Here is a 24,708-nt window from a genome sequence, read left to right as displayed (position 1 = left end):
GGTGAGGGAGGGGGTTGAAGTAAGAAGCTGGGAGGTGATAGGTGGAAGAGATAAAGGGCTGCAGAAGAAGGAGTTCATTAGGAGAGGTGAGATGGTGATAAGGAAGGTAGGTGCAATGTTAGTACTCATTTCAAAAGGAATAGAACATGCAAACAAGGGTGTAATGCTGAAGCTTTGTAAGACATTGGTCAGACCGCACTAGGAGTACTGTGAGCAGTTTTGGGCCTCTTATCAAAAAAAAGATGTGCTAGCACTGGAAAGGATGCAGAGGAAGTTCATAAGAATAATTCCAGGAATGAAAGGGTTAACATATGAGGAGCATCTGATTGTGCTGGGCCTGTACTCACTGAAATTTAGAAGAATGATGGGGGATCTCACTGAAACGTATTGAATATTGACAGGCTCAGAGTTATGGGTATGGAGATATTTCCTATAGTGCAGGAGTCTAGGGCCAGAGGGCACAGCCTCAGAACAGAGATGAGAAGAAATTTCTTTAGCCAATAGGTTGTGAATCTGTGGAATTCATTGCCATGGGCGACTGTAGAGGCCTGGTCATTGGGTATATTTAAAATGGTGGTTGCTGATTTCTTGATTAGTCAGTGCATCAAAGGGTCGGGGAGAAGGCAGGAGAATGGGGTTGAGAGGAATAATTATCAGCTGTGATGGGATGGTGGAATAGCTTGAGCTGAATAGCTTAATTCTGCTCTGTGTCTCATGGTTATGTTCGGATAGTGTAATGTTTCTTTGTTTGGGTGTACCTGAGCCCCTTGAACAAACCACTGATTGCACTGCAAGCAATCCCCGTGACGGTAAACTCTTCAGCTGTCCTGCAAATCACCGCGGGACATTTTAACCACATAATGATGTCATCCGTATGAAAATGAGTTGCTGCTTTTATTACTTAGCAATACAGCACGGTAACAGGACCTTCTGGACAACAAGCCCACGCTGCCAAGTTACAGCCAGGTGAACAATTAACTTACTAACCTATACGTCTTTGGAATGTGGGAGGAAACTAGAGCACCCAATGGAAATCCACAGGTTCACTGGGAGAACATGAACACTCCTCACAAACAGCAATGGTAATTGAACTGGCGTTTTTATAGTGTTATGCATTGCATAACAGTGTTACCATACCATATGACCCGGCTACTATCATTGGGTAGGAGGTACACGAGCCGTAGGTCCCACACTACCTCATTCAGGAACAGTTAGTATCCAACAACCATCAGGCTCTTGAACCAGTGAGGATAACTTCACTCACCTCAATGCTGAACTGCCTTCACAACCTTCTGGCACCAACAGAGCATGCTCATGACCTACGAACCCTAACCCGTACATTGTTGGAATGTGGGAGGAAACCCACGCAGTCGTGATAATAACCTACAGACAGCTGTAAAGCAATGTGCTAACTGCTACACGATCATGCCACACAGTTGAAAATTAAAGCACATCAGAATACAGCATGGCTGTCACAGATTTTATATAAAGAGTCATAGACCAGTGTGTCCCCACAAAATCATTCAGTCTTCCCCAACCAGAAGCCCTGGATGAACCATGAGATGTGCAATCTGCTGAGGGCTGGATCTGGCAACCAAGCAAACTACAAGAGCTCCAGGTATGATCTCCAGAAAGCCAACCCACATGTAAAGTTGCAATTGGGAATGAAGCTCAACAGCTGAGGCAAGGTTTGAATGCTATCATCTACTACGAGTGACACATACTAGGTGACAAAACGGCTTCGCTTCCAGATGAGCTTAATGCCTTCTATGCTATCTTCGACCATAAAAACCTCATAAACTCTCTTTGAAGGACTCTTTATCTCATGCTCTCGATATTTATTGCTTATTTATTTATAATTTTCTTTCTTTCTTTTTGTGTTTGCACAGTTTGTTGTCTTGGGCACATTGGTTGAACACCCAAGTTCGTGTGGTCTTCCACTGATTCTGTTATGGTTATTATTCTATTACAGTGAATGCCCACAAGAAAATGAATCTCAGGGTTGTATATGGCGACACATATGTACTTTGATAATAAACTTACATTAAAGTTTGAACTTTGAATTCAGAAGTATTTGTAACAACTGATTGTTTGAATGTCTTGAATCTGTAGCACATCATAAGCCTGATCTACAATCTAAATAACTAACATAGTTATATAAAACACATTAAACTTCATCCCTGTCATTTATACATGACATCTCTTTGATGTTAATAGCACATGGCTGGTTTATTACTGGTTCATTCTCCCCCCACCCCCCATTAAATGTGTTTGTTGTCAAGACATTGCCTCTTGAGAAAATGTACCCTTCTGCAACAACTGATTACTTGAAGGGTCTTTATATTACTCTGACAACTTCAACATATCAGCCTCCATGACCTCAACTTCTAGCTGAGACTGGTATTAGATTTAAAAGATTAGATTAAAGAGACCACAGCTCTGAACAACACATAGACTCACTTTCAAAGACTCTTTACAATTCATGTTTGTAGAACACAGAACAGTATAAGCCCTTTGGCCCATGATGTTGTGGCAACCGTTTAACCTACTCCAAGATCAGTCTAACCATTCCCTCCCATGTAGTCCTAGTACCCCTTCAATTTTTCTATCATCTATCTGCCTATCTAAGAGTCTTTTAAATGTCCCTAATGTACCTGCCCCTATCACCAACCTTGACACCTCATTGTACACACCCACCAATCTCTGTGTGGAAAAAACTACCTGTGGCATCCCCCCCAAAGGGGAAAACTTCACTCACCTTCACTTACCCTACCACTGAACTGTTCCCACAATGGACTCCCTTTCTAGGACTCTTCATCTCATGTTCTGGATATTTATTGTTCACTGATTTATTTTCATTATTTCTTTTGTTGTATTTGCACAGCTTGTTGTCTTCGGCATGCTGGCTGAACACTCAAGTACATGTGGTCTTTAATTGATTTTATTATGGTTATTATTCTACTATGGAGTTACTAAGTATGCCTGCAAGAAAATGAACATCAGGTTTGTATATGGTGACATATATGTACTTTGAAGTTTTGAACTATAATATGCTCCAAACAGCTTATAATTATGCCCCAGTGTAGTTTTCTCAGTCTTATTTTGTTATGTTTTATCTTCTCGGTGTTTTTATTTGCATAGTTTGTTTTCTTTTGCACATTGGTTATTTGTCAGTCTTCGTAATGTATAGTTTTTCATAAATTCAATTATGTTTCTTTACCTGCAAAAATTGAATCTCAGGGTAGTATATGGCAACATGAATGTACTTTGATAATAAATTTTACTGTGACTTTGAAAAGATTTGCATTGGTACAAGTTATACAATTGGGATAAGCCTATCTTGCTATCACAAAACTAAGCACAGTGGCAGACCCTCACCCATCCCTTTATTCAAGAATAGTTTCTACAGCAGCCAGGTGGAACATTTTTTGCACAACAAATCAGAACTGCCACTCAGTCACAGTAAAAAGAAGCTACTGTAGGGGTCAAATGATTCCTTGTCTCTAAAATAACTGGCATAGACAACATCCCAAGATTGTCTTCAAGATCCAAATTCACAACACTTGAGGATTTTAACGTGCCTCCCCTATTATTTTAGCACAGATATTTTGTAAATTAAATAAATTAACAGCTCTATTAAGATGCCAGAGGGATTAAACAGAAAATAACCAGTTGGCCGCTCTGGTAAACTGAGTTCTATCGCACCAAACCAGGCCTGAAGATCCTAGAATAAGGGAGCCCCAGCTGTCATTTCAGTGTCAGCACCATCTAATGTCTACCTTTGCATTTTGTGTAGAAGTAAATACATTGCAACTAAGGGCTCAAATACATCTTTGTGCCTTGTACACTCACATCAGAATTAAATCTTAGTTGGCAGATGTTGCATGAAATGACTTGTTTTCTTCGTGGAGGAGGAGGAACCCCAAACGTGTGATTTATCACTGCTTTCTGAACTGGGTCCATCTGTGAAAAAGGACGAGAAATTCAATTAGATTTCTTTATCGCCTTCAAAGGTCACAGTCAGGCTTACTAAATGTTGTGTATTGTTTCTGCAAGTCTCTCTTCCACTTTCCTTGGACTTTCTAGAACTTTTCCCTCACGTAAAACAAAACCTGACTCTGTGAAGGGACTAGTGATTTCCTTTAAGGATTCCACCAGTGTAACCTGCCCATTTGTGAAGTAATTTGGCTCCTCGTTCTTCATTCCCTCTCTCCAAGAAAGAGTCTGCTGCCTTCCAACAGCCTTTCCTTAAGAAAACATTAGAGGTGACTGTGCTCTGCATTGAGCCGTGTGTTTGGCCTGTTGTATCAACAGTCTTGATGTGATGTCTAATCTAGTTCACGTGTGTCTGATATTCTTGGCTCCAAGAAGTCTTTTAAATCTTCAGGGAATGCCTGAATGATTTTATAAAAGCTTAAAAAACGGTCAAAGGTTAGGAGAGCTTCTCTGCCGCATTGTTCTTTTTTAAAATTAATTTCTGAATGTTTGTTGAGAAATTCTTTATCGTTAACCTCAGCCAGCCTGGGAGGAACCTGTAAAGAGCTGGTTAATTAATGTTAGCATTCAGATATAATGACCTGAAGTTATTGCATAAATGGATAAATAGGAATCATTTGAACTTGCAGATGAGTTGCTTATTCAGTATGTGAATATTAGATATTTATCTACACTTAGCCAGAGCCTAGGTGACAGAATGTTTATCTGGGCGCTTTAGGATTTGTGCTGGAGAAGAAATTAGTACTGGGAAAGCAGTGGAGACAAAAAGTAATAGTATACAAGCTTCGACCCTAGAGATTCTGCAGATGCTGGAAATCGGAATCCAATACACACAAAATACTAGAGGAACTCAGCAGGTCAGGCAGTGTCTACGGAAGAGTATAACAGTTGACATTTCAGGTAGAGATCCTTAATTGGGACAAGAAAGGAAGGGGGCAGAAACCAGAACAAGATGGTTGGGGGAGGAGGGAAGGAGGAGGAATTGGCAGGTGATGGGGAAAGTGGGTGAGTTGGGGAGTGTTGAAATAAGGAATAACATGAGAAGCTGGGAGGTCACAGGTGGAAAAGGTAAAGGGCTGGAGAAGAAAGAATCTGACAGGAGAGGAGAGCAGAACATTGGACAAAAGGAAGCAGGAGGGACACCAGGGGAGGAAGATGAAAGAGAAGGGTAGGTCATGGGGGATGTGATAGAGGGGAAAGAGAAAGGAAAACAGGCCACAGGAATAAGGGAGAACAGACGGGAGAAATTACTGGATGATGGAATATTCCATCTTGGTAATCTTCAACATAGCAGCATGATAATCAGCTTCGCCAGTTTCTGGAACCACTCTCCTCTGTTTTCCTTTACATCCCCCAATCCCAACCTCCCTTCCCCTCATCCTGTTTTCCCTTACCTTAGCACCTGTTCCAGCCCCTACCTCACCCTTTCATACCAGCTATCTGCCCTTGTCCATTTCAATTTCGATGTGTATTTCCCCCCTTAGATGATGCCTCACTTATTAAGATGCTGCAGGTGATATATGGTGATATTTTGCAGGCAACTCACAAAACTACCCAATATACATATTCTCAGCTGTAATTTTTATGGGTAGTTTTTCATAAATGTCATTGTATTTCTTTATTTTCCTGTAAATGCCCGCAAGAAATTGAATCTGAAGATTGTATGTGGTAACGTATATGTACTTGGACAATGAATTTTACTTTGATTCAGTGAATTTCTCCAGTGGTTTGTGTGTGACTTCTGTGGAGCGTCTGAGTTCTTCAACATTTATTGTTCTCAGCTGTCGCTCTGTCACTACACTGCACTGTAAACTGTTTATACAACACTGTTTACATTTCCAATATATTCCAGTTAGCCTCCCCACCCCTTCGATCTATTACCCCCACTGCACTGCACTGTAAACACTGTAAACCACTTATTAAAATGCTGTTTACATTGTGAACATATTCCAGTTACCCTCCCCCCACCCCTTCGATCTATTACCCCATCATCTTATAATGGCAAACACACAAAATTTCAGAGCCACAGAATACGGAGTAACAGACACAAACTGAAGGAGGATTTCTTTGGGTTGCCAACATCTGCAGCATCTCTTGTCAAGCCATCATGTTATTGTTATTGAGATACAGCACAGAACAGGCCCCTTTAGCCCTTTGAGGCACGCCGCCCAGCAACCCGATTTAACCCGAGCCTTATCTCAGGCCAATTAACCCACCGACCGCCACATCTTTGGGCTATGGAGGAAACTGGAGCAACCAGAGGAGGCCCACACAGACACAGGGAGAACTCCTTACAGGCAGTCACGGGAATTGAACCCATGTTGCTGGTACAGTAAAGCGTTGTGCTAACCACTACTCTACCATGCTGTCCTAATAATGAAGTTAAAAAAGTGGAGGTTAAAAGCAAATGGCTCTTAATGAAACAAAACATAATAAATACAACCAGTCTAGGATTGGAGTAGGATAGTGAACTTCATAGATGGATAAAATTCCTTGAGAACCCTGCTTAAATTTTAGAATCAGAATCAGGTTTAATATCACTGACATACAGTACTGTGCAAAAGTCTTAGGCATATACCGTATATATTGATATAGCTGAAGTGCCTAAGACCTTTGCACAACACTGTAGTAATTGAATGTATTACACTGTATTGCTAAGAACAAGGTCAAGACCATGATCGACAACATCATACAACACGGTAAATAATGAGGGTGATGATGTCTGCACCACTGCAGCTGCAAAACAACAAACAAACTTCATGTGAGCAATGATTCTGATCTGGGTTTCTATTGTGGACTGAGAGTGGGAAGCGGACAGGGAGACGGGAATCATGGTTAGGAAAAGGGGAGGGTGTGGGAAGCACCAGAGTGACATCCTGTTATGATCAATACACCAATTGTTTGGAATCAAATGACTTTGACTGGTGTCTCAGGGCTGGGTGTGTCTGCCCCCGCACTCCTTCTCTGCCATCTGTCCCACATCCCTCCTGTGGCACTCCACCCTCACCATTCCCAACATCCTTTGATCCTGTCAGATTGACAAACTTGCTTTCTGCTCCACAGTGACTAATATAGCACTGTACATCAGTCTTAGTCTTATATGCCCCAGACTTCTGCACAGTAAGGCATATTGTGGAATTTGTCGTTTTGTGGCACCAGTACAGTGTAATACATAAAATACTTCAAATATTAATTAAGCTGTGCAATAAGAGAGCAAAACTAGTGAGGTAGTGTTCATAGAACATAGAACATAGAACATAGAACAGTACAGCACAGTATAGGCCCTTCAGCCCACAATGTTGTGCCGACCCTCAAACCCTGCCTCCCATATAACCCCCTACCTTAAATTCCTCCATATACCTGTCTAGTAGTCTCTTAAACTTCACTAGTGTATCTGCCTCCACCACTGACTCAGGCAGTGCATTCCATGCACCAACCACTCTCTGAGTGAAAAACCTTCCTCTAATATCGCCCTTGAACTTCCCTCCCCTTACCTTAAAGCCATGTCCTCTTGTACTGAGCAGAGGTGCCCCGGGGAAGAGGTGCTGGCTATCCACTCTATTTATTCCTCTTAATATCTTGTACACCTCTATCATGTCTCCTCTAATCCTCCTCCTCTCCAAAGAGTAAAGCCCTAGCTCCCTTAATCTCTGATCATAATCCATACTCTCTAAACCAGGCAGCATCCTGGTAAATCTCCTCTGTACCCTTTCCAATGTTTCCACATCCTTCCTATAGTGAGGCAACCAGAACTGGACACAGTACTCCAAATGTGGCCTAACTAGAGTTTTATAGAGCTGCATCATTACATCGCGTCTCTTAAACTCTATCCCTCGACTTATGAAAGCTAACACCCCATAAGCTTTCTTAACTACCCTATCTACCTGTGAGGCAACTTTCAGGGATCTGTGGACATGTACCCCCAGATCCCTCTGCTCCTCCACACTACCAAGTATCCTGCCATTTACTTTGTACTCTGCCTTGGAGTTTGTCCTTCCAAAGTGTACCACCTCACATTTCTCCGGGTTGAACTCCATCTGCCACTTCTCAGCCCACTTCTGCATCCTATCAATGTCTCTCTGCAATCTTTGACAATCCTCTACACTATCTACAACACCACCAACCTTTGTGTCGTCTGCAAACTTGCCAACCCACCCTTCTAACCCCACATCCAGGTCGTTAATAAAAATCACAAGAAGTAGAGGTCCCAGAACAGATCCTTGTGGGACACCACTAGTCACAACCCTCCAATCTGAATGTACTCCCTCCACCACAACCCTCTGCCTTCTGTAGGCAAGCCAATTCTGAATCCACCTGGCCAAACTTCCTTGGATCCCTAGGTTCAATGTCCATTAGGAATCTGATGGAGAAGGGGAAGAAACTGTTCCTGAAACAGTGAGTGTGTGTCTTTTGGCTCCTGTACCTCCTCCCTGATAGTAATAATGTGCATTATTGGGCTTCAGTCAGACCAGTTCTAGTAACCAGGACACAGGAGACAGAATTCAAGTGCTGATGTTCACTGATGATTGGCAATATATAATTCCTGTTTATGTCTGGTCTCTGATCCTGATTACTTGAACCATTAGGGACATTTTCCTTGACAAAATAAAAACTCAACTCCTAAACACAAAATATTCTACAGATGCTGGAAATTCAGAGCATCACACACAAAATGGTTGAGGAGCTCAGCAGGTCAGGTAACATCAATGAAGAGGAATAAACAGTCAAAGTTTCAGGTCAAGATACTTCAGTCCTGACGAATTCATCACCCTGACACAGTGGTGTCAAGAAAAAACCTCTCCCTCAATGTCACAAAAACAAAGGAACTGGTTGTGGGCTACAGGAGACAGGCTAACCCACATTGACATCAATGGATTTGGATTTGAGAGGGTGAACAGCTTTAAGTTCCTTGGCATCCACATCACTGAGGATCTCACGTGGTCTGTACATACCGACTGTGTAGTGAAAAAAGGTAGAAGGTTGAAGAAGGTTGGTATGGGTCCCCAGATCTCAAGGACTTTCTACAGGGGCACAATTGAGAGCAACCTGACTGGCTACATCACTGCTTGGTATGGGAACCTTACTTGCCTTAGTCACAGGACTCTGCAGAGAGTGGTGTGGACAGCCCAGCACATCTGTAGACGTGAACTTCACACTATTCAGGACATTTACAGACAGGTGTGTAAAAAGGGCCCGAAGGAACATTGGGGACCTGAGTCACCCCAACCACAAACTGCTCCAGCTGCTACCATCCGGGAAACAGTAACGCAGCATAAAAGTCAGGACCAACAGGCTCCAGGACAGCTTATCCTACCAGGCCTTCAGACTGATTAATGCTCACCGATACAATTGTATTTCTATGTTATATTGACTGTCCTGATGTACATACTATTAATTACAAATTACTATAAATTGCACGTTGCAATTGGACAGAGACGTAACGTAAATAATTTTGCTCTTCCAAGAATTTTACTCTTGAAGGATGTAAGTAATAAAGTCAATTCAATTTAATTCCTCTCCATGGATGCTGCTTGCCCTGTTGAGTTCTTCCAGCACTTCATGTGTGTTGCTAAAGCTTAATTCCTTCAGGAAAAAAAACTAATAATCAATAAACAGGTAAATAAAGGCAGCTGGCTTTGCAGCAATGTTTAATATGCACATGTGCAATTATACAAAATGCCAACTAAAACAAGGAAAACTAATTTTCAGACATTAGTTCAGATGTACAAGATGATGGGAGGCAAAGACAGCCGAAGACTTTCTCCCGGGGCAGAAAGACCCCAATTCTAATGTGATTGGTGGAAAGTATAGGAGGTATCGGGGGTAAGATTATTTACACAGAGGGTAGTGGGTGTGTGGTGCACCCTGATATGGGTGGTGGTAGATACAGATACATTAGGGACATTTAAGAAACTCTTAGATAGATCCATGGATGATAGAAAAATGGAGGGCTGTGTGGGAGAGAAGGGTTAGACTGACCTTAGAGTAGGTCAAAAGGGCTGAAGGGACTGCACTGTGCTGTAGTGTTCTGTATTCTGTGTTTGTCTCTTATACACTAATTTCCCTGTTTTTTTTCATCTTTGGAGCTCAGTGAACACGCTTGGGTGAAACCAAAACTGACCACCGAAGCCGCTTGCCGTACGGCCACAGTAAGATGCACAGATTCAGAGTTCACAGCTTGTCGAGCTGATCAAACTCTGCATCATCCCCATCGTTCTCTTCAGCTGTACTGATTACAAAGCTAGCGGAGGCAGGAGGAGCTTTCCTATCAGCTGCTTTACAGACGCAGCACCTTTAGAAGTGGAGATCTGAGGTACACTCAACTCTTCCTCATGGTGACAGATGTTTAACAATAGAATGAAAGAGTCCAGCGTATGGAAGCTGCCACAGCTGTAACAACAGGCTACAGCAGATAATACACAATTTTATGGCAAAGCATTAAAATTATCAATTGTTCTTCATCATGTACTATCATAGAGATATCCTCACGTCAGCCATTACTGTCTGGTTTGCAGCAGCATTCACTCACAATATGTATGAAGACTACAGTGAACTGTCGGGTCAGCAGAAAAGGTCATTTACTGCAGACTACCATCACTGCAGGACTTGTAATTACCCAGGACAAAGAAGCAGTCAGGTAAAGCACTGTAGACACTATTCACTCTGCAAACTGCTTTTTCCAAAAGCTTTCCTCTGGAAAAGGCTACAGGACTACTAAAGGAAAAACTTCACACCATCCTAAAAGTTTCTTCCGTCCGGCCAGTTAATCTCAGCAGCCATACTAGTTAGCCCCCTCTATCTATTACCGCCCCCCACCATCACTCTACTGCTCTGTAAACATTTTAAACCACTATTTATAATGCTGTTTACATTGTAACTACACACTGGTGTTTATGTATTTGTGCACATTTTATTCCACGTCTATACTTTAAACTCTATGTTTCCCATAGCCAACACACCACAGCAAATTCCTAATATATAAAAATGTATATGGCAAATATAGCTGATCCTTGACCTTTGGTCTCTTTGGATCCACTAAAACAAACACACAAGAAATCTTCCTTCCTCAGTGGTAACATAGCCCAGGGGAACGTGGAAGACAGAGGAAGGGTAGGTAGTGTTAATTTTTATTGGGGGTTGGGTAAGGGGAAATAAGAGACTAAAATCTGCCAGGCCTGCACCTCAAGTACAAATATCTACTATCACTGATGCAGGGCAGTGCAGATAAGGGATGTCTGGCTCTGCTGTGGATTAACGATGTGGATTGATTGTCACAATTACTCAGCAACTCTATTAATGTTACACTATGTGGCTTCAAGGACAGTGGAAAGTAAGCCAGAGAGACTTTATTTTCCTCCCACAATTTATAAGCTGTTGTGCTTCTGTCTAGCCAGATAATATCAGGCTCCTGCTGTTCAATTCCAGGCAGAGTTTGATGGACTACTGGTTGAGACAGGGGTTCAAATTTTTACACAAGTTTGGAATGGAAGGGTAGAATGTCTGTCCAGTCATTTGGCACTATATAGAGTCATAGCGTTCTTGATTGGACATGGCATCAAAGGTTATGAGGAGAAGGCTGGGGAGTGGGGCTGAGGAGGGGAAAAATGGATCAGCCATGATTGAATGGTGGAGCAGACTTGATGGGCCAAATGGCCTAATTCTGCTCCTATGTCTTATGGTCTTACTATCTCTACACGCTGTTGTGATGAATCGATCTGTATGAACTATACGCAACACAAATTGTTCACTACACCTATATAATAAACCAATTTACCAATTTACATGGAATATCGAACATTGAACAGCGCAGGCACTGACTTTTCAGCCCATGATGTTGTGCCAAACTAATGAAGATAAGGAAGCCTAATTACACTCATTCCTTTTTCCCTGCACATGGTCAAAATCCCTCCAACCTCTGCACATTATTATGCCTATCTAAAAGTTTCTTAAACGTCTGGATTGTATCTGCCTCCACCACCATCCCAGCACCGAGATTCAGGTACCCAGGACTCCTTGCATGGAAGTCTTGCCCAGCATCCTTTATCGACACCTCACCGCTCCCCATCACCTTAAACAAATGTTCTCTAGTATTAGACTCTGGGATGCAGTTATGTACTGTTGTTCTCTGCTGCTCATCATCAATTCTATGGTTTAACAAACCTTTCAACAGAATTCTCATCCAAACATCCCAGTGAGAATTAAGCCATTTCAGATTCTGGGCACTCAAATTTTACCCCTCTCAATGTTTCCTTCCACTGAAATCAGTCTGGAATCAATGTTATGCCTTATGTTACATTTCCATCCTGGAATAGGTGATCTTCCCTTTCTCAACATACGTACTAAGGTGCTGTCTTTCTCTTTCCTTGGGCTCTTGTTCTGTTCTCTCTCATTCTCTGTTTCTCTCTCTCTCCCCCTCTCTCTCTCACACTCTGCCCTCTACTCTCTCCCCCATCTCTTTCCCTCACTCTCCCCATCTCTCTCTCCCCCACACTCTCTTTCTCCCTGCTCTCTTTCCATTCTGTTCCTCCTCTCTCTCAATCTCTCTCTCTCTCTCTCTCTCTCTCTCTCTCTCTCTTTACCTCTCTCTACTTCCTTCTCTCTCTCCCTACATATTGAGAAGGTTCATAATCATGAAGGACAGTCATCCATCCAAATTCAGCAAAGCTGACCAGCAGCCAACAAAAGCAGAATCTTAACCATGTCTTTTCCTCTGCATGGCTGTATAAAACACCACTTTGAATGGAATGATTGTCTGGAAAGTAACCCTGCAGTTCATGTCTCAGAGATGAGATGTGCTTTACTGCAATTAATTCCTGAAACAAAAGCAATTAGACAATTATAACATTCCATGGTTGCTACGTAAAGTGGAATAACACAAGAACAGCCAACGTCGGTGTAAGTTTCAATCTGCATGAGCAGTGAGGAAAATGTTCAACACAGATCATCAGTAAATTATTCCTCTTGCCAAGAGTCACCTTATGTTCAGAGACTCCTGCACCTAGTGACATACAATCGTCTATGTATATAAGCTATTCTTTATATACAGCCACAGTCAAACAGCTACTTGTATTTCACAAAGTGCACTGCAGATGCTGTGGTCAAATCATGACGTACAAACAAGCTGGATGAACTCAGCAGGTCGGGCAGCATCTGTTGAAAGAAGCAGTCAACGTTTCAGGCCGAAACCCTTTGTCAGGACTGAAGAAGGAGGGGGCAGGGGCCCTATAAAGAAGGTGGGAGGAGGGTGGAAAACCAATCAGAGGAAAGATCAAGGGGTGGGGGAGGGGATAGGCAGGAGAGGTGAAGAAGGAATGTAAGGGGAAAGCACTGTGGGTAGTAGAAGAAGGCAGAGTCATGAGAGGTGAAAGCCAGCTAGAAGAGGAGACAGAGTGAAGGTGGGATGGGGGAAGGGAGAGGGAGGGAATTACCGGTAGTTGGAGAATTCGATGTTCATACCAAGGGGCTGGAGACTACCCAGACGGTATATGAGGTGTTGCTCCTCCAACCTGAGTTTGGCCTCATCATGGCAGTAGAGGAGGCCATGTATGGACATATCCGAATGGGAATGTGAAGCAGAGTTGAAGTGGCTGACAACCGGGAGAGGGGTAGAGAGGGGAAGATGTCCTTAGTGGTGGGGTCCTGTTGAAGGTGGCGGAAGTTGTGGAGGATAATATGCTGGATCCGGAGGCTGGTGGGGTGATAGGTGACGACAAGGGGAACACGGTCCCTGTTGTGGTGACGGGAGGATGGGGTGAGGGCTGAAGTGCAGGAAATGGAGGAGATGCGGGTGAGGGCATCATTGATGACGGCAGGAGGGACTATCCATAGTGCTTTCCCCTTAGATTCCTTCTTCACCTCTCCTACCTATCCCCTCCCTGCTTCCCCTCCCCCACCCCTTGATCTTTCCTCTGATTGGTTTTTCACCCTCCTCCCACCTTCTTTATAGGACCCCTGCCCCCTTCTTCTTTAGTCCTGACAAAGGGTCTCGGCCCGAAATGTTGACTGCTCATTTCAACAGATGCTGCCCGACCTGCTGAGTTCATCCAGCTTGTTTGTACATCTTGAGCTACTTGTATTTGTGCTTTCATATTCATTGTAGTTTTTTTTGTTTTTACTGTATTCTTTATGCTTATTGTATTTTTATGCTGCATCGGGTCCAGAGTAACAATCATTTTGTTCTCCTTTACACTCGTGTACTGAGGAAAGACAAGAAACAATCTTGAAACTTGATTATTGAATTAAATATTATACATGATGTAGATTTAGGAGTTGTTTTACAAACACTTCTTGAATTGTTGATTGAGTGAATAGACAGCACTCACTACAGAACAGCAGGAACTCTGTGTGGGAGATGCAACTTAGCAAATCAGCGGCTTCTCTCAGAGCAACATCAGCCACATAGAGGCTCCAGTTACACTCAGCTCTGCTGGACAGCTCACATCTTCCACACGTCCGACACCGAACTCCAGAAATGGACACTTTATTCTGAGCTCTGTCACAGGATGAGGTTACCCCGCAGCAGAGGGAAGGATTTCATGTGTTCAAAGCCATCTTAAAGAAATACAACATAGATATTATGCCAAAGTTTTAACCTACTCCAAGATCAATCTTTCACTTTCCTCCCACGTGGCCCTCATCTATTAGCCATTTCTGGCCTAGGGAAAAAAAACCTCTGTCTATTCACTCAATCTACACCTCTTATCATCTTGTACACCTCTACCAAATCATGTCTCATCCTCCTTCATTACAAAGAGAAAAGCCCTAGCTCAATCAACCTATCCTCATAAGACACGCTCTCTAATCCAGACAATGTCCTAGTAAATCTCCTCTGCATTCTCTCTAAGGCTTCCACATCCTTCCTATAATGAGGTGACTAGCGCATCCCACTGACTCCCGAGGTCATCTGAGCTTATCTGGATCAATTTGATTGAGAAATTTGGGAGGACTTGAGGAACCCTTGGTCTATCGGGAAAAGCATCTGTTGGTCACACCTTGGCTTCATTGGCCACCTCAGAACCCACAAGAAATGACCAAGCTGCTCTGGAGAGTGAATGGACAGAGACAGGGAGGGAAAGCAAAAGAAGAGAAGGAGTCAAAGAAACCTACTGCACAGAAACAGGCCCTTCGACCCATCTGGTACATGCTGAATAATTTAAACTGCCTTGTCCCATTGACCTGCACTCGGACCGTATTTCCCCATACCCCTCCCATCCATGTAAATTCTCTTGTACATTGAAACCGAGTTCATATGCACCACTTGCTCTTGGCAGCTCATTCCACACACTTACCATCCTCTGAATGAAGAAATTCCCCCTCATGTTCCCCTTAAACATTTCACTTTTAACCTTTAACCTATGATCTCTAGTTGTCGTTCAAGCTGTAGTCCCACCCAACCTTTTCTCACTTGAACTCTTCAGGAACTGCAGTCAGACTGGGCTACGATGCAACAATAGATTGATGAAGGCATACAGCCACTCTCAACTCTTGCTCTTTTCCTCTCGCTGGCGTTGCCAAGGGATGGAAAAGAAAGTCCAAATGAAAGGTCTAAACAGGAACAAGGTTAAAAAATCAGAGGTGCAAAGGGATTTGGGAGTCTTCATGCAGGATTCCCTAAAGGTTAACTTGGGTCTGTGGTAAAGAGGGAAAATGCAATGGTGGTATTCGTTTCAAAAGGACTAGAATATAAAAACAAGGATGTAATGCCACGGCTTTATTAGGCATTGGTCAGACTGAATTTGGAGTATAGTGAGGAGTTTTGGGCCCTTATTACTAGAAAGGATGTGCCTGCATGAGAATAAATCCAGGAATAAAAGGGTTAATGTATGAGGAGTGTTTGATGGTCTGGGCCTGTACTTGCTGGAATTTAGAAAAATGAAGGGTTTTCATTGAGATCTATTAAATATTGAAAGGCCTAGATAGAGTGGACATGGAGAGAATGTTTCCTATGACGGGTGAGTCTAGGAACTGAGGGCACTGTATAAAACTTGAGGCAGATCTCTTTAGAACAGAGGTGAGGCAGAATTTCCTTAAGCAGATGGTGGTGTCACAGACAGCTGTGATGACCAAGTCAATGGGTATACTTAAATCAGAGATTCTTGATTAGTCAGGGCAAAGGCAGGAGAATGGGGTTGAGAGGGATAATAATTTGGCCATGACTGAAGGCTGGAGAAGACTCAATGGGCCTTATGGCCTAATTCTGCTCCTTTGTCTTGTGGCTTCATGGTCTTACTCAAGTTCCAGAAGCCACTGTGCTAGAACCAAGATTTTCAAACCGATGGTGTCTTTCTATGTGATTCGATGTTACAGAACATAGAACATCTTCAGCCCACCATTTAAGCTCCTCTGAGATCAATCTAACCCTTCCCTCTTACATATTCCTCCATTTTTCTATCATCCATGTGCCTATCTGAGAGTGCCCTAAATGTCCCTAATGTATCTACATCTACTGCCACCCACACCTGGCAGCATCCTCCACGAAGGTCAGCATAGAGATAACTGGCTGAATGGCCTGTTTCTAAACCATGTGAATCTATGACTCTAGGTCAGGGGCTCCCAACCTTTTTGATACCTTGGATCCCTACCATTAACCAAGGGGTCCATGGACCCCAGATTTGGAACCCCTGTTCTAGGTAAACACAAATTACAGAGCTTCTTATCTAATTTCTTTGGGGTTTACAAGGTCTGACTGAAGACTTTACAAGCTATAAACAAATCTGGAAACATTTAATTATTCATTTGTAATCAACCAGATTTGAGCTGTGGACAATTGATTGTACCAATTGTTACATCTTTGAAATCCACATTGACATTAAATCATTTGTTGAATGCTCTTTGGCAACATATTCTGATAATTCTGTGTACTTCCACAGCATCACTGTGGTTGCCTTGCCTGATATGACATTGAGTGTGAATCACGCTACAAACGTGTGTTATGCAATTGGGCCCAGCTTTACAATTTAAGGCTATAGGTAGGGTTATTAATATGGAAAATTCCACCAGATTTTGTCTGGATGTTATGTAGCCAAGTCGTACAGATTCTGATGGTGTTTTCACTAGGTACTAAAAAAAACTAAATCACCATAATGAAATGAAAAGCAAGCACTCACTCGAGTAAATTATCAGTTAATGATCATCAGATACTGCCCTGTCTCATGGAACACTGCCAGTTCTCCAGCAGCTTTGCATTCTGATGTTCAATGGGCTGAGATTCTCATTCGTGATCAAAATATCAATCAATTTTGTCTTAGACATGAGGCAGTTAAGTTTGGCAGCAGCGGCTAGCTTTTACAATTACTCATTCTCATTGGCTGGAGGACCGACGGGAGGTGAAATTGCTCTGTGCTGCTGGAGCTCAGGAAGAATTTATAGATCATTTTCCGTTCTCTGCTCAGCTGCACACGGTGTAAAACCAGCTGTCTGTTTCTCTTGTTACTCGACCAGCATTTTCACATTCGTTATTTCTACACTTCAATAACCATCAAAAGTTCTGTGTGTAAAGATGCGGAAAAGATTCATCCAGCTCTCAGTAAGAAGAGGAAATAGCAGGAGTTTACAAGAAAGACAGCTTCACTCGTAATGTATTTATAACATCATGAAGAGCTTGTCATATTACAATACAATGTAACCCATCCATCTAGTAATCTATTATTTATTTATTTTTCCAGAGATACAGCACGTAACACTCCCTCCCGGCCCAACAAGCCACATCGATCAGCAACCCACCGATTTAACCCTAGCCTAATCACAGGACAATTTATAATGACCAATTAACCTGCTAACTGGTGCATCTTTGGACTATGGGAGAAAACTGGTTTACCTGGAGGAAACCCAAATGTTCATGGGTGAACATACAAACTGCTTACAGAACATGCTGAAATGGAACTCTGGTTTCTGACAGCTAAGCTCTAATAGCATTGTGCTACCCACTGCACCCCCATGGTGCCCAAAGATTTGAACCCAAAGAGAAATCATGGCAGATTCTTGCTTTGCTCCACAGTCAGATTTTGCTTGGATTCTTGAGCTACAAGCAATCTGCTAGTAGAAGTCAACAAGTTAACCAGGAAGTTCAGTAGTCTTGTGACCTGCAGAAGAAGCTGTTTAGAACAGTCCTTGTCCTAATGCTACACTGCCTCCTGTCTGATGGTCGGTGGTCAAAAAGATTGTTGGACAGATGGCAGGGATCCTTGACTGTACTAAGGTCCTTGCATTAGCAGTGCTCCTGATAAATATCTCCAATGGCTGCAAGAAAAACCACATTGAATCTCTCAGCAGTCCAGTTAATAACCTGCAGGAGCTAGAACTGAAACCCGTTAAAAAAATGGAAGGCAGAAACACCAAATTGGAATTGAAGTTTTTTTATTATTTACACGTGCACCAAGAGGCACTGAAATCATGTCTGCATACCATCCATACAAAGTAAAACAGATCAGTAGAGAGTGCATTTAGATAGAAGAGCAACAGAAGACAGAATATGCTACTGTGCAGACCTATTTTCTGTTCTTGATATTGGGCAGCTGGGCATGGGGAAACAAGATATATGACAGGACATTCAGACAGAATAAAGAACAATGATGGAGCTGCAGGATGAAATCAATCAGGATCAGAGTGAGACATGAGTCCGACAGAAAGTTTTGGTGTCTTTATGAAGGTAGAGGGACAGGAACAGATGGTCAAGTCCTGATCTGACCAAGGGGCAGGCATTCTGAAACATCTGGAGTCACTTGCACCAGGCATTCTGAAACACTTCCACACTGCACATTCGGTTAGAGTAACGGGAATTCAGCAGGTTCGGCTGCATCCGTGGAAAAGAATAAAGAGTTGATATTTTGAGCCGAGACCCTTTATCTGCCCTGAAGAAGGGTCTCAGCCCAAAACGCTGACTGAGTATTCCTGTCCATACATGCCACCAGACCTACAGAGTTCCTCCAGCATTACTCTGGATTTCCAGCATCTGCACAATCTTCTATGTTTACATTCTGTTGGATGTTGAACGTCTGCACCCAGCACACCAGCTGAGGAATTGAGGTGATGGGCAAAGATACCAGCCTTCTCCAGAGAGTGGATGCAGGGTTGGCAAGGAGAAGACTTCTGCTCACCAAAACACACACAAGTGCTAAAGATCGTAATGGCAAGTCACATTGGTTTATTTTTAATCAACATGCTTTACATTTGTGTTATTTAAACAAAAAACTTGTACACTACATAAATTTCCTGTGACGTCACTGAGTAAGAACAGTGTTTTAGGGTAATAAAAGAAAAACGTTCCCTATGTTTGCTCTGTGCCTGTCGGTGACAACAAAATGCATTTATCATTATTGTTAAGTAAAATGTTAACACTGCATTAGTTTTATTCCTTTTGCAGATCGTGTTTCACCATGAAAACACATTCATCATATTCACTCTCCTCTCCTATCAAATTCCTCCTTCTTCCACCCTACCTCTTCCACCTATCACCTCCCAGTGTCTCACTTCATCCCCTCTTCCCCACCCACCTTCCCCCTCACCTGGTCTCCCCTATCACCTCCTAGTGTCTCACTTCATCCCCTCTCCCCCACCCACCTTCCCCCTCACCTGCTCTCACCTATCACCTCCCAGTGTCTCACTTCATCCCCTATTCCCCACCCACCTTCCCCCTCACCTGCTCTTCCCTATCACCTCCCAGTGTCTCACTTCATCCCCTCTTCCCCACCCACCTTCAACCTCACCTGCTCTTCCCTATCACCTCCCAGTGTCTCACTTCATCCACTCTCCCCCACCCACTTTCCCCCTCACCTGGTCTCCCCTATCAACTCCCAGTGTCTCACTTCATCCCCCTCCCCACCCACCTTCCCCCCCACCTGCTCTTCCCTATCACCTCCCAGTGTCTCACTTCATCCCCTCTTCCCCACCCACCTTCAACCTCACCTGCTCTTCCCTATCACCTCCCAGTGTCTCACTTCATCCACTCTCCCCCACCCACCTTCCCCCTCACCTGCTCTCACCTATCAACTCCCAGTGTCTCACTTCATCCCTCTCCCCCACCCACCCACCTTCCCCCTCACCTGGTCTCACCTATCACCTCCCAGTGTCTCACTTCATCCACTCTCCCCCACCCACCTTCCCCCTCACCTGCTCTTCCCTATCACCTCCCAGTGTCTCACTTCATCCCCCTCCCCCACCCACCTTCCCACTCACTTGGTCTCCCCTATCACCTCCCAGTGTCTCACTTCATCCCCTTTCCCCACCCACCCATCTTCCCCCTCACCTGGTCTCCCCTATCTCCTCCCAGTGTCTCACTTCATTCCCCCTCTCCCCCACCCACCTTCTCCCTCACCTGGTCTCACCTATCACCTCCCAGTGTCTCACTTCATCCCCCCTCTCCCTCACCCACCCACCTTCCCCCTCACCTGGTCTCACCTATCACCTCCCAGTGTCTCACTTCATTCCCCCTCTCCCCCACCCACCCACCTTCCCCCTCACCTGGTCTCACCTATCACCTCCCAGTGTCTCACTTCATTCCCCCTCTCCCCCACCCACCTTCTCCCTCACCTGGTCTCACCTATCACCTCCCAGTGTCTCACCATCCCCTCTCCCCCACCCACCTTCCCCCTCACCTGGTCTCACCTATCACCTCCCAGTGTCTCACTTCATCCCCTCTCCCCCACCCACCTTCTCCCTCACCTGGTCTCACCTATCACCTCCCAGTGTCTCACTTCATCCCCTCTCCCCCACCCACCTTCCCCCTCACCTGGTCTCACCTATCACCTCCCAGTGTCTCACTTCATCCACTCTCCCCCACCCACCTTCCCCCTCACCTGCTCTCACCTATCAACTCCCAGTGTCTCACTTCATCCCTCTCCCCCACCCACCCACCTTCCCCCTCACCTGGTCTCACCTATCACCTCCCAGTGTCTCACTTCATCCACTCTCCCCCACCCACCTTCCCCCTCACCTGCTCTTCCCTATCACCTCCCAGTGTCTCACTTCATCCCCTTTCCCCACCCACCCATCTTCCCCCTCACCTGGTCTCCCCTATCTCCTCCCAGTGTCTCACTTCATTCCCCCTCTCCCCCACCCACCTTCTCCCTCACCTGGTCTCACCTATCACCTCCCAGTGTCTCACTTCATCCCCCCTCTCCCTCACCCACCCACCTTCCCCCTCACCTGGTCTCACCTATCACCTCCCAGTGTCTCACTTCATTCCCCCTCTCCCCCACCCACCCACCTTCCCCCTCACCTGGTCTCACCTATCACCTCCCAGTGTCTCACTTCATTCCCCCTCTCCCCCACCCACCTTCTCCCTCACCTGGTCTCACCTATCACCTCCCAGTGTCTCACCATCCCGTCTCCCCCACCCACCTTCCCCCTCACCTGGTCTCACCTATCACCTCCCAGTGTCTCACTTCATCCCCTCTCCCCCACCCACCTTCTCCCTCACCTGGTCTCACCTATCACCTCCCAGTGTCTCACTTCATCCCCTCTCCCCCACCCACCTTCCCCCTCACCTGGTCTCACCTATCACCTCCCAGTGTCTCACTTCAGCCCTCTCCCCCACTCACCCACCTTCTCCCTCACCTGGTCTCACCTATCACCTCCCAGTGTCTCACTTCATCCCCTCTTCCACACCCACCCACCTTCCCTCTCACCTGGTCTCACCTATCACCTCCCAGTGTCTCACTTCATCCCCCCTCTCCCCCACCCACCCAACTTCCCCCTCACCTGGTCTCCCCTATCACCTCCCAGTGTCTCACTTCAGCCCTCTCCCCCACTCACCCACCTTCTCCCTCACCTGGTCTCACCTATCACCTCCCAGTGTCTCACTTCATCCCCTCTTCCACACCCACCCACCTTCCCCCTCACCTGGTCTCACCCATCACCTCCCAGTGTCTCACTTCATCCCCCCCCTCTCTCCCCCACCCACCCACCTTCCCCCTCACCTGGTCTCACCTATCACCTCCCAGTGTCTCACTTCATCCCCCCTCTCCCCCACCCACCCACCTTCCCCCTCACCTGGTCTCACCTATCACCTCCCAGTGTCTCACTTCATCCCCTCTCCCCCACCCACCTTCCCCCTCACCTGGTCTCACCTATCACCTCCCAGTGTCTCACTTCAGCCCTCTCCCCCACTCACCCACCTTCTCCCTCACCTGGTCTCACCTATCACCTCCCAGTGTCTCACTTCATCCCCTCTTCTACACCCACCCACCTTCCCTCTCACCTGGTCTCACCTATCACCTCCCAGTGTCTCACTTCATTCCCCCTCTCCCCCACCCACCTTCTCCCTCACCTGGTCTCACCTATCACCTCCCAGTGTCTCACTTCATCCCCCCACCCACCCACCTTCCCCCTCACCTGGTCTCACCTATCACCTCCCAGTGTCTCACTTCATCCCCCTTCCCCACCCACCCACCTTTCCCCTCACCTGGTCTCACCTATCACCTCCCAGTGTCTCACTTCATCCCCCCTCTCCCCCACCCACCCACCTTCCCCCTCACCTGCTCTCACCTATCACCTCCCAGTGTCTCACTTCATCCCCCCTCTCTCCCCCACCCACCCACCTTCCCCCTCACCTGGTCTCACCTATCACCTCCCAGTGTCTCACTTCATCCCCTCTCCCCCACCCACCCACCTTCCCCCTCACCTGCTCTCACCTATCACCTCCCAGTGTCTCACTTCATCCCCTCTCCCCCACCCACCCACCTTCCCCCTCACCTGGTCTCACCTATCACCTCCCAGTGTCTCACTTCATCCCCCCTCTCTCCCCCACCCACCCACCTTCCCCCTCACCTGGTCTCACCTATCACCTCCCAGTGTCTCACTTCATCCCCTCTCCCCCACCCACCCACCTTCCCCCTCACCTGGTCTCACTTATCACCTCCCAGTGTCTCACTTCATCCCCTTTCCCCACCCACCCACCTTCCCCCTCACCTGCTCTCACCTATCACCTCCCAGTGTCTCACTTCATCCCCCCCTCTCTCCCCCACCCACCCACCTTCCCCCTCACCTGGTCTCCCCTATCACCTCCCAGTGTCTCACTTCATCCCCCCTCTCCCCCACCCACCCACCTTCCCCCTCACCTGCTCTCACCTATCACCTCCCAGTGTCTCACTTCATCCCCCTCTCTCCCCCACCCACCCACCTTCCCCCTCACCTGGTCTCCCCTATCACCTCCCAGTGTCTCACTTCATCCCCCCTCTCCCCCCACCCACCCACCTTCCCCCTCACCTGCTCTCACCTATCACCTCCCAGTGTCTCACTTCATCCCCCCCTCTCTCCCCCACCCACCCACCTTCCCCCTCACCTGGTCTCCCCTATCACCTCCCAGTGTCTCACTTCATCCCCTTTCCCCACCCACCCACCTTCCCTCTCACCTGGTCTCACCTATCACCTCCCAGTGTCTCACTTCATCCCCTCTTCCACACCCACCTTCCCCCTCACCTGCTCTTCCCTATCACCTCCCAGTGTCTCACTTCATCCCCTCTCCCCCACCCACCTTCCCCCTCACCTGGTCTCCCCTATCACCTCCCAGTGTCTCACTTCATCCCCTTCCCCCACCCACCCACCTTCCCCCTCACCTGGTCTCACCTATCACCTCCCAGTGTCTCACTTCATCCCCTCTCCCCCACCCACCTTCCCCCTCACCTGGTCTCCCCTATCACCTCCCAGTGTCTCACTTCATCCCCTCTTCCCCACCCACCTTCAACCTCACCTGCTCTTCCCTATCACCTCCCAGTGTCTCACTTCATCCACTCTCCCCCACCCACTTTCCCCCTCACCTGGTCTCCCCTATCAACTCCCAGTGTCTCACTTCATCCCCCTCCCCACCCACCTTCCCCCCCACCTGCTCTTCCCTATCACCTCCCAGTGTCTCACTTCATCCCCTCTTCCCCACCCACCTTCAACCTCACCTGCTCTTCCCTATCACCTCCCAGTGTCTCACTTCATCCACTCTCCCCCACCCACCTTCCCCCTCACCTGCTCTCACCTATCAACTCCCAGTGTCTCACTTCATCCCTCTCCCCCACCCACCCACCTTCCCCCTCACCTGGTCTCACCTATCACCTCCCAGTGTCTCACTTCATCCACTCTCCCCCACCCACCTTCCCCCTCACCTGCTCTTCCCTATCACCTCCCAGTGTCTCACTTCATCCCCCTCCCCCACCCACCTTCCCACTCACTTGGTCTCCCCTATCACCTCCCAGTGTCTCACTTCATCCCCTTTCCCCACCCACCCATCTTCCCCCTCACCTGGTCTCCCCTATCTCCTCCCAGTGTCTCACTTCATTCCCCCTCTCCCCCACCCACCTTCTCCCTCACCTGGTCTCACCTATCACCTCCCAGTGTCTCACATCATCCCCCCTCTCCCTCACCCACCCACCTTCCCCCTCACCTGGTCTCACCTATCACCTCCCAGTGTCTCACTTCATTCCCCCTCTCCCCCACCCACCCACCTTCCCCCTCACCTGGTCTCACCTATCACCTCCCAGTGTCTCACTTCATTCCCCCTCTCCCCCACCCACCTTCTCCCTCACCTGGTCTCACCTATCACCTCCCAGTGTCTCACCATCCCCTCTCCCCCACCCACCTTCCCCCTCACCTGGTCTCACCTATCACCTCCCAGTGTCTCACTTCATCCCCTCTCCCCCACCCACCTTCTCCCTCACCTGGTCTCACCTATCACCTCCCAGTGTCTCACTTCATCCCCTCTCCCCCACTCACCCACCTTCTCCCTCA

The 24,708-nt window shown here is 46.5% G+C and overlaps 1 protein-coding gene across 8 annotated transcripts in view; it reads right to left on the bottom strand.

The window, feature by feature from the left end:
* LOC140713905 (zinc finger protein 385D-like) overlaps nt 1–24,708 on the bottom strand; it is a 677,526-nt gene that overhangs the window by 128,088 nt on the left and 524,730 nt on the right. For 6 of the 8 annotated variants that reach the window (XM_073024566.1, XM_073024565.1, XM_073024563.1 and 3 more), the window contains one exon: nt 3,853–3,963. The exons of the other annotated variants lie outside the window; for them this stretch is intronic. In XM_073024566.1, coding sequence (XP_072880667.1) covers nt 3,853–3,963 — 111 coding nt within the window. The remainder of the gene's footprint in view (nt 1–3,852; nt 3,964–24,708) is intronic. 8 annotated transcript variants of the gene reach the window in all.

This window comes from Hemitrygon akajei, chromosome 20, assembly GCF_048418815.1.
Source record: "Hemitrygon akajei chromosome 20, sHemAka1.3, whole genome shotgun sequence".
NCBI lineage: Eukaryota > Metazoa > Chordata > Chondrichthyes > Myliobatiformes > Dasyatidae > Hemitrygon > Hemitrygon akajei.
This window is presented reverse-complemented; position numbering and strand designations above follow the sequence as displayed.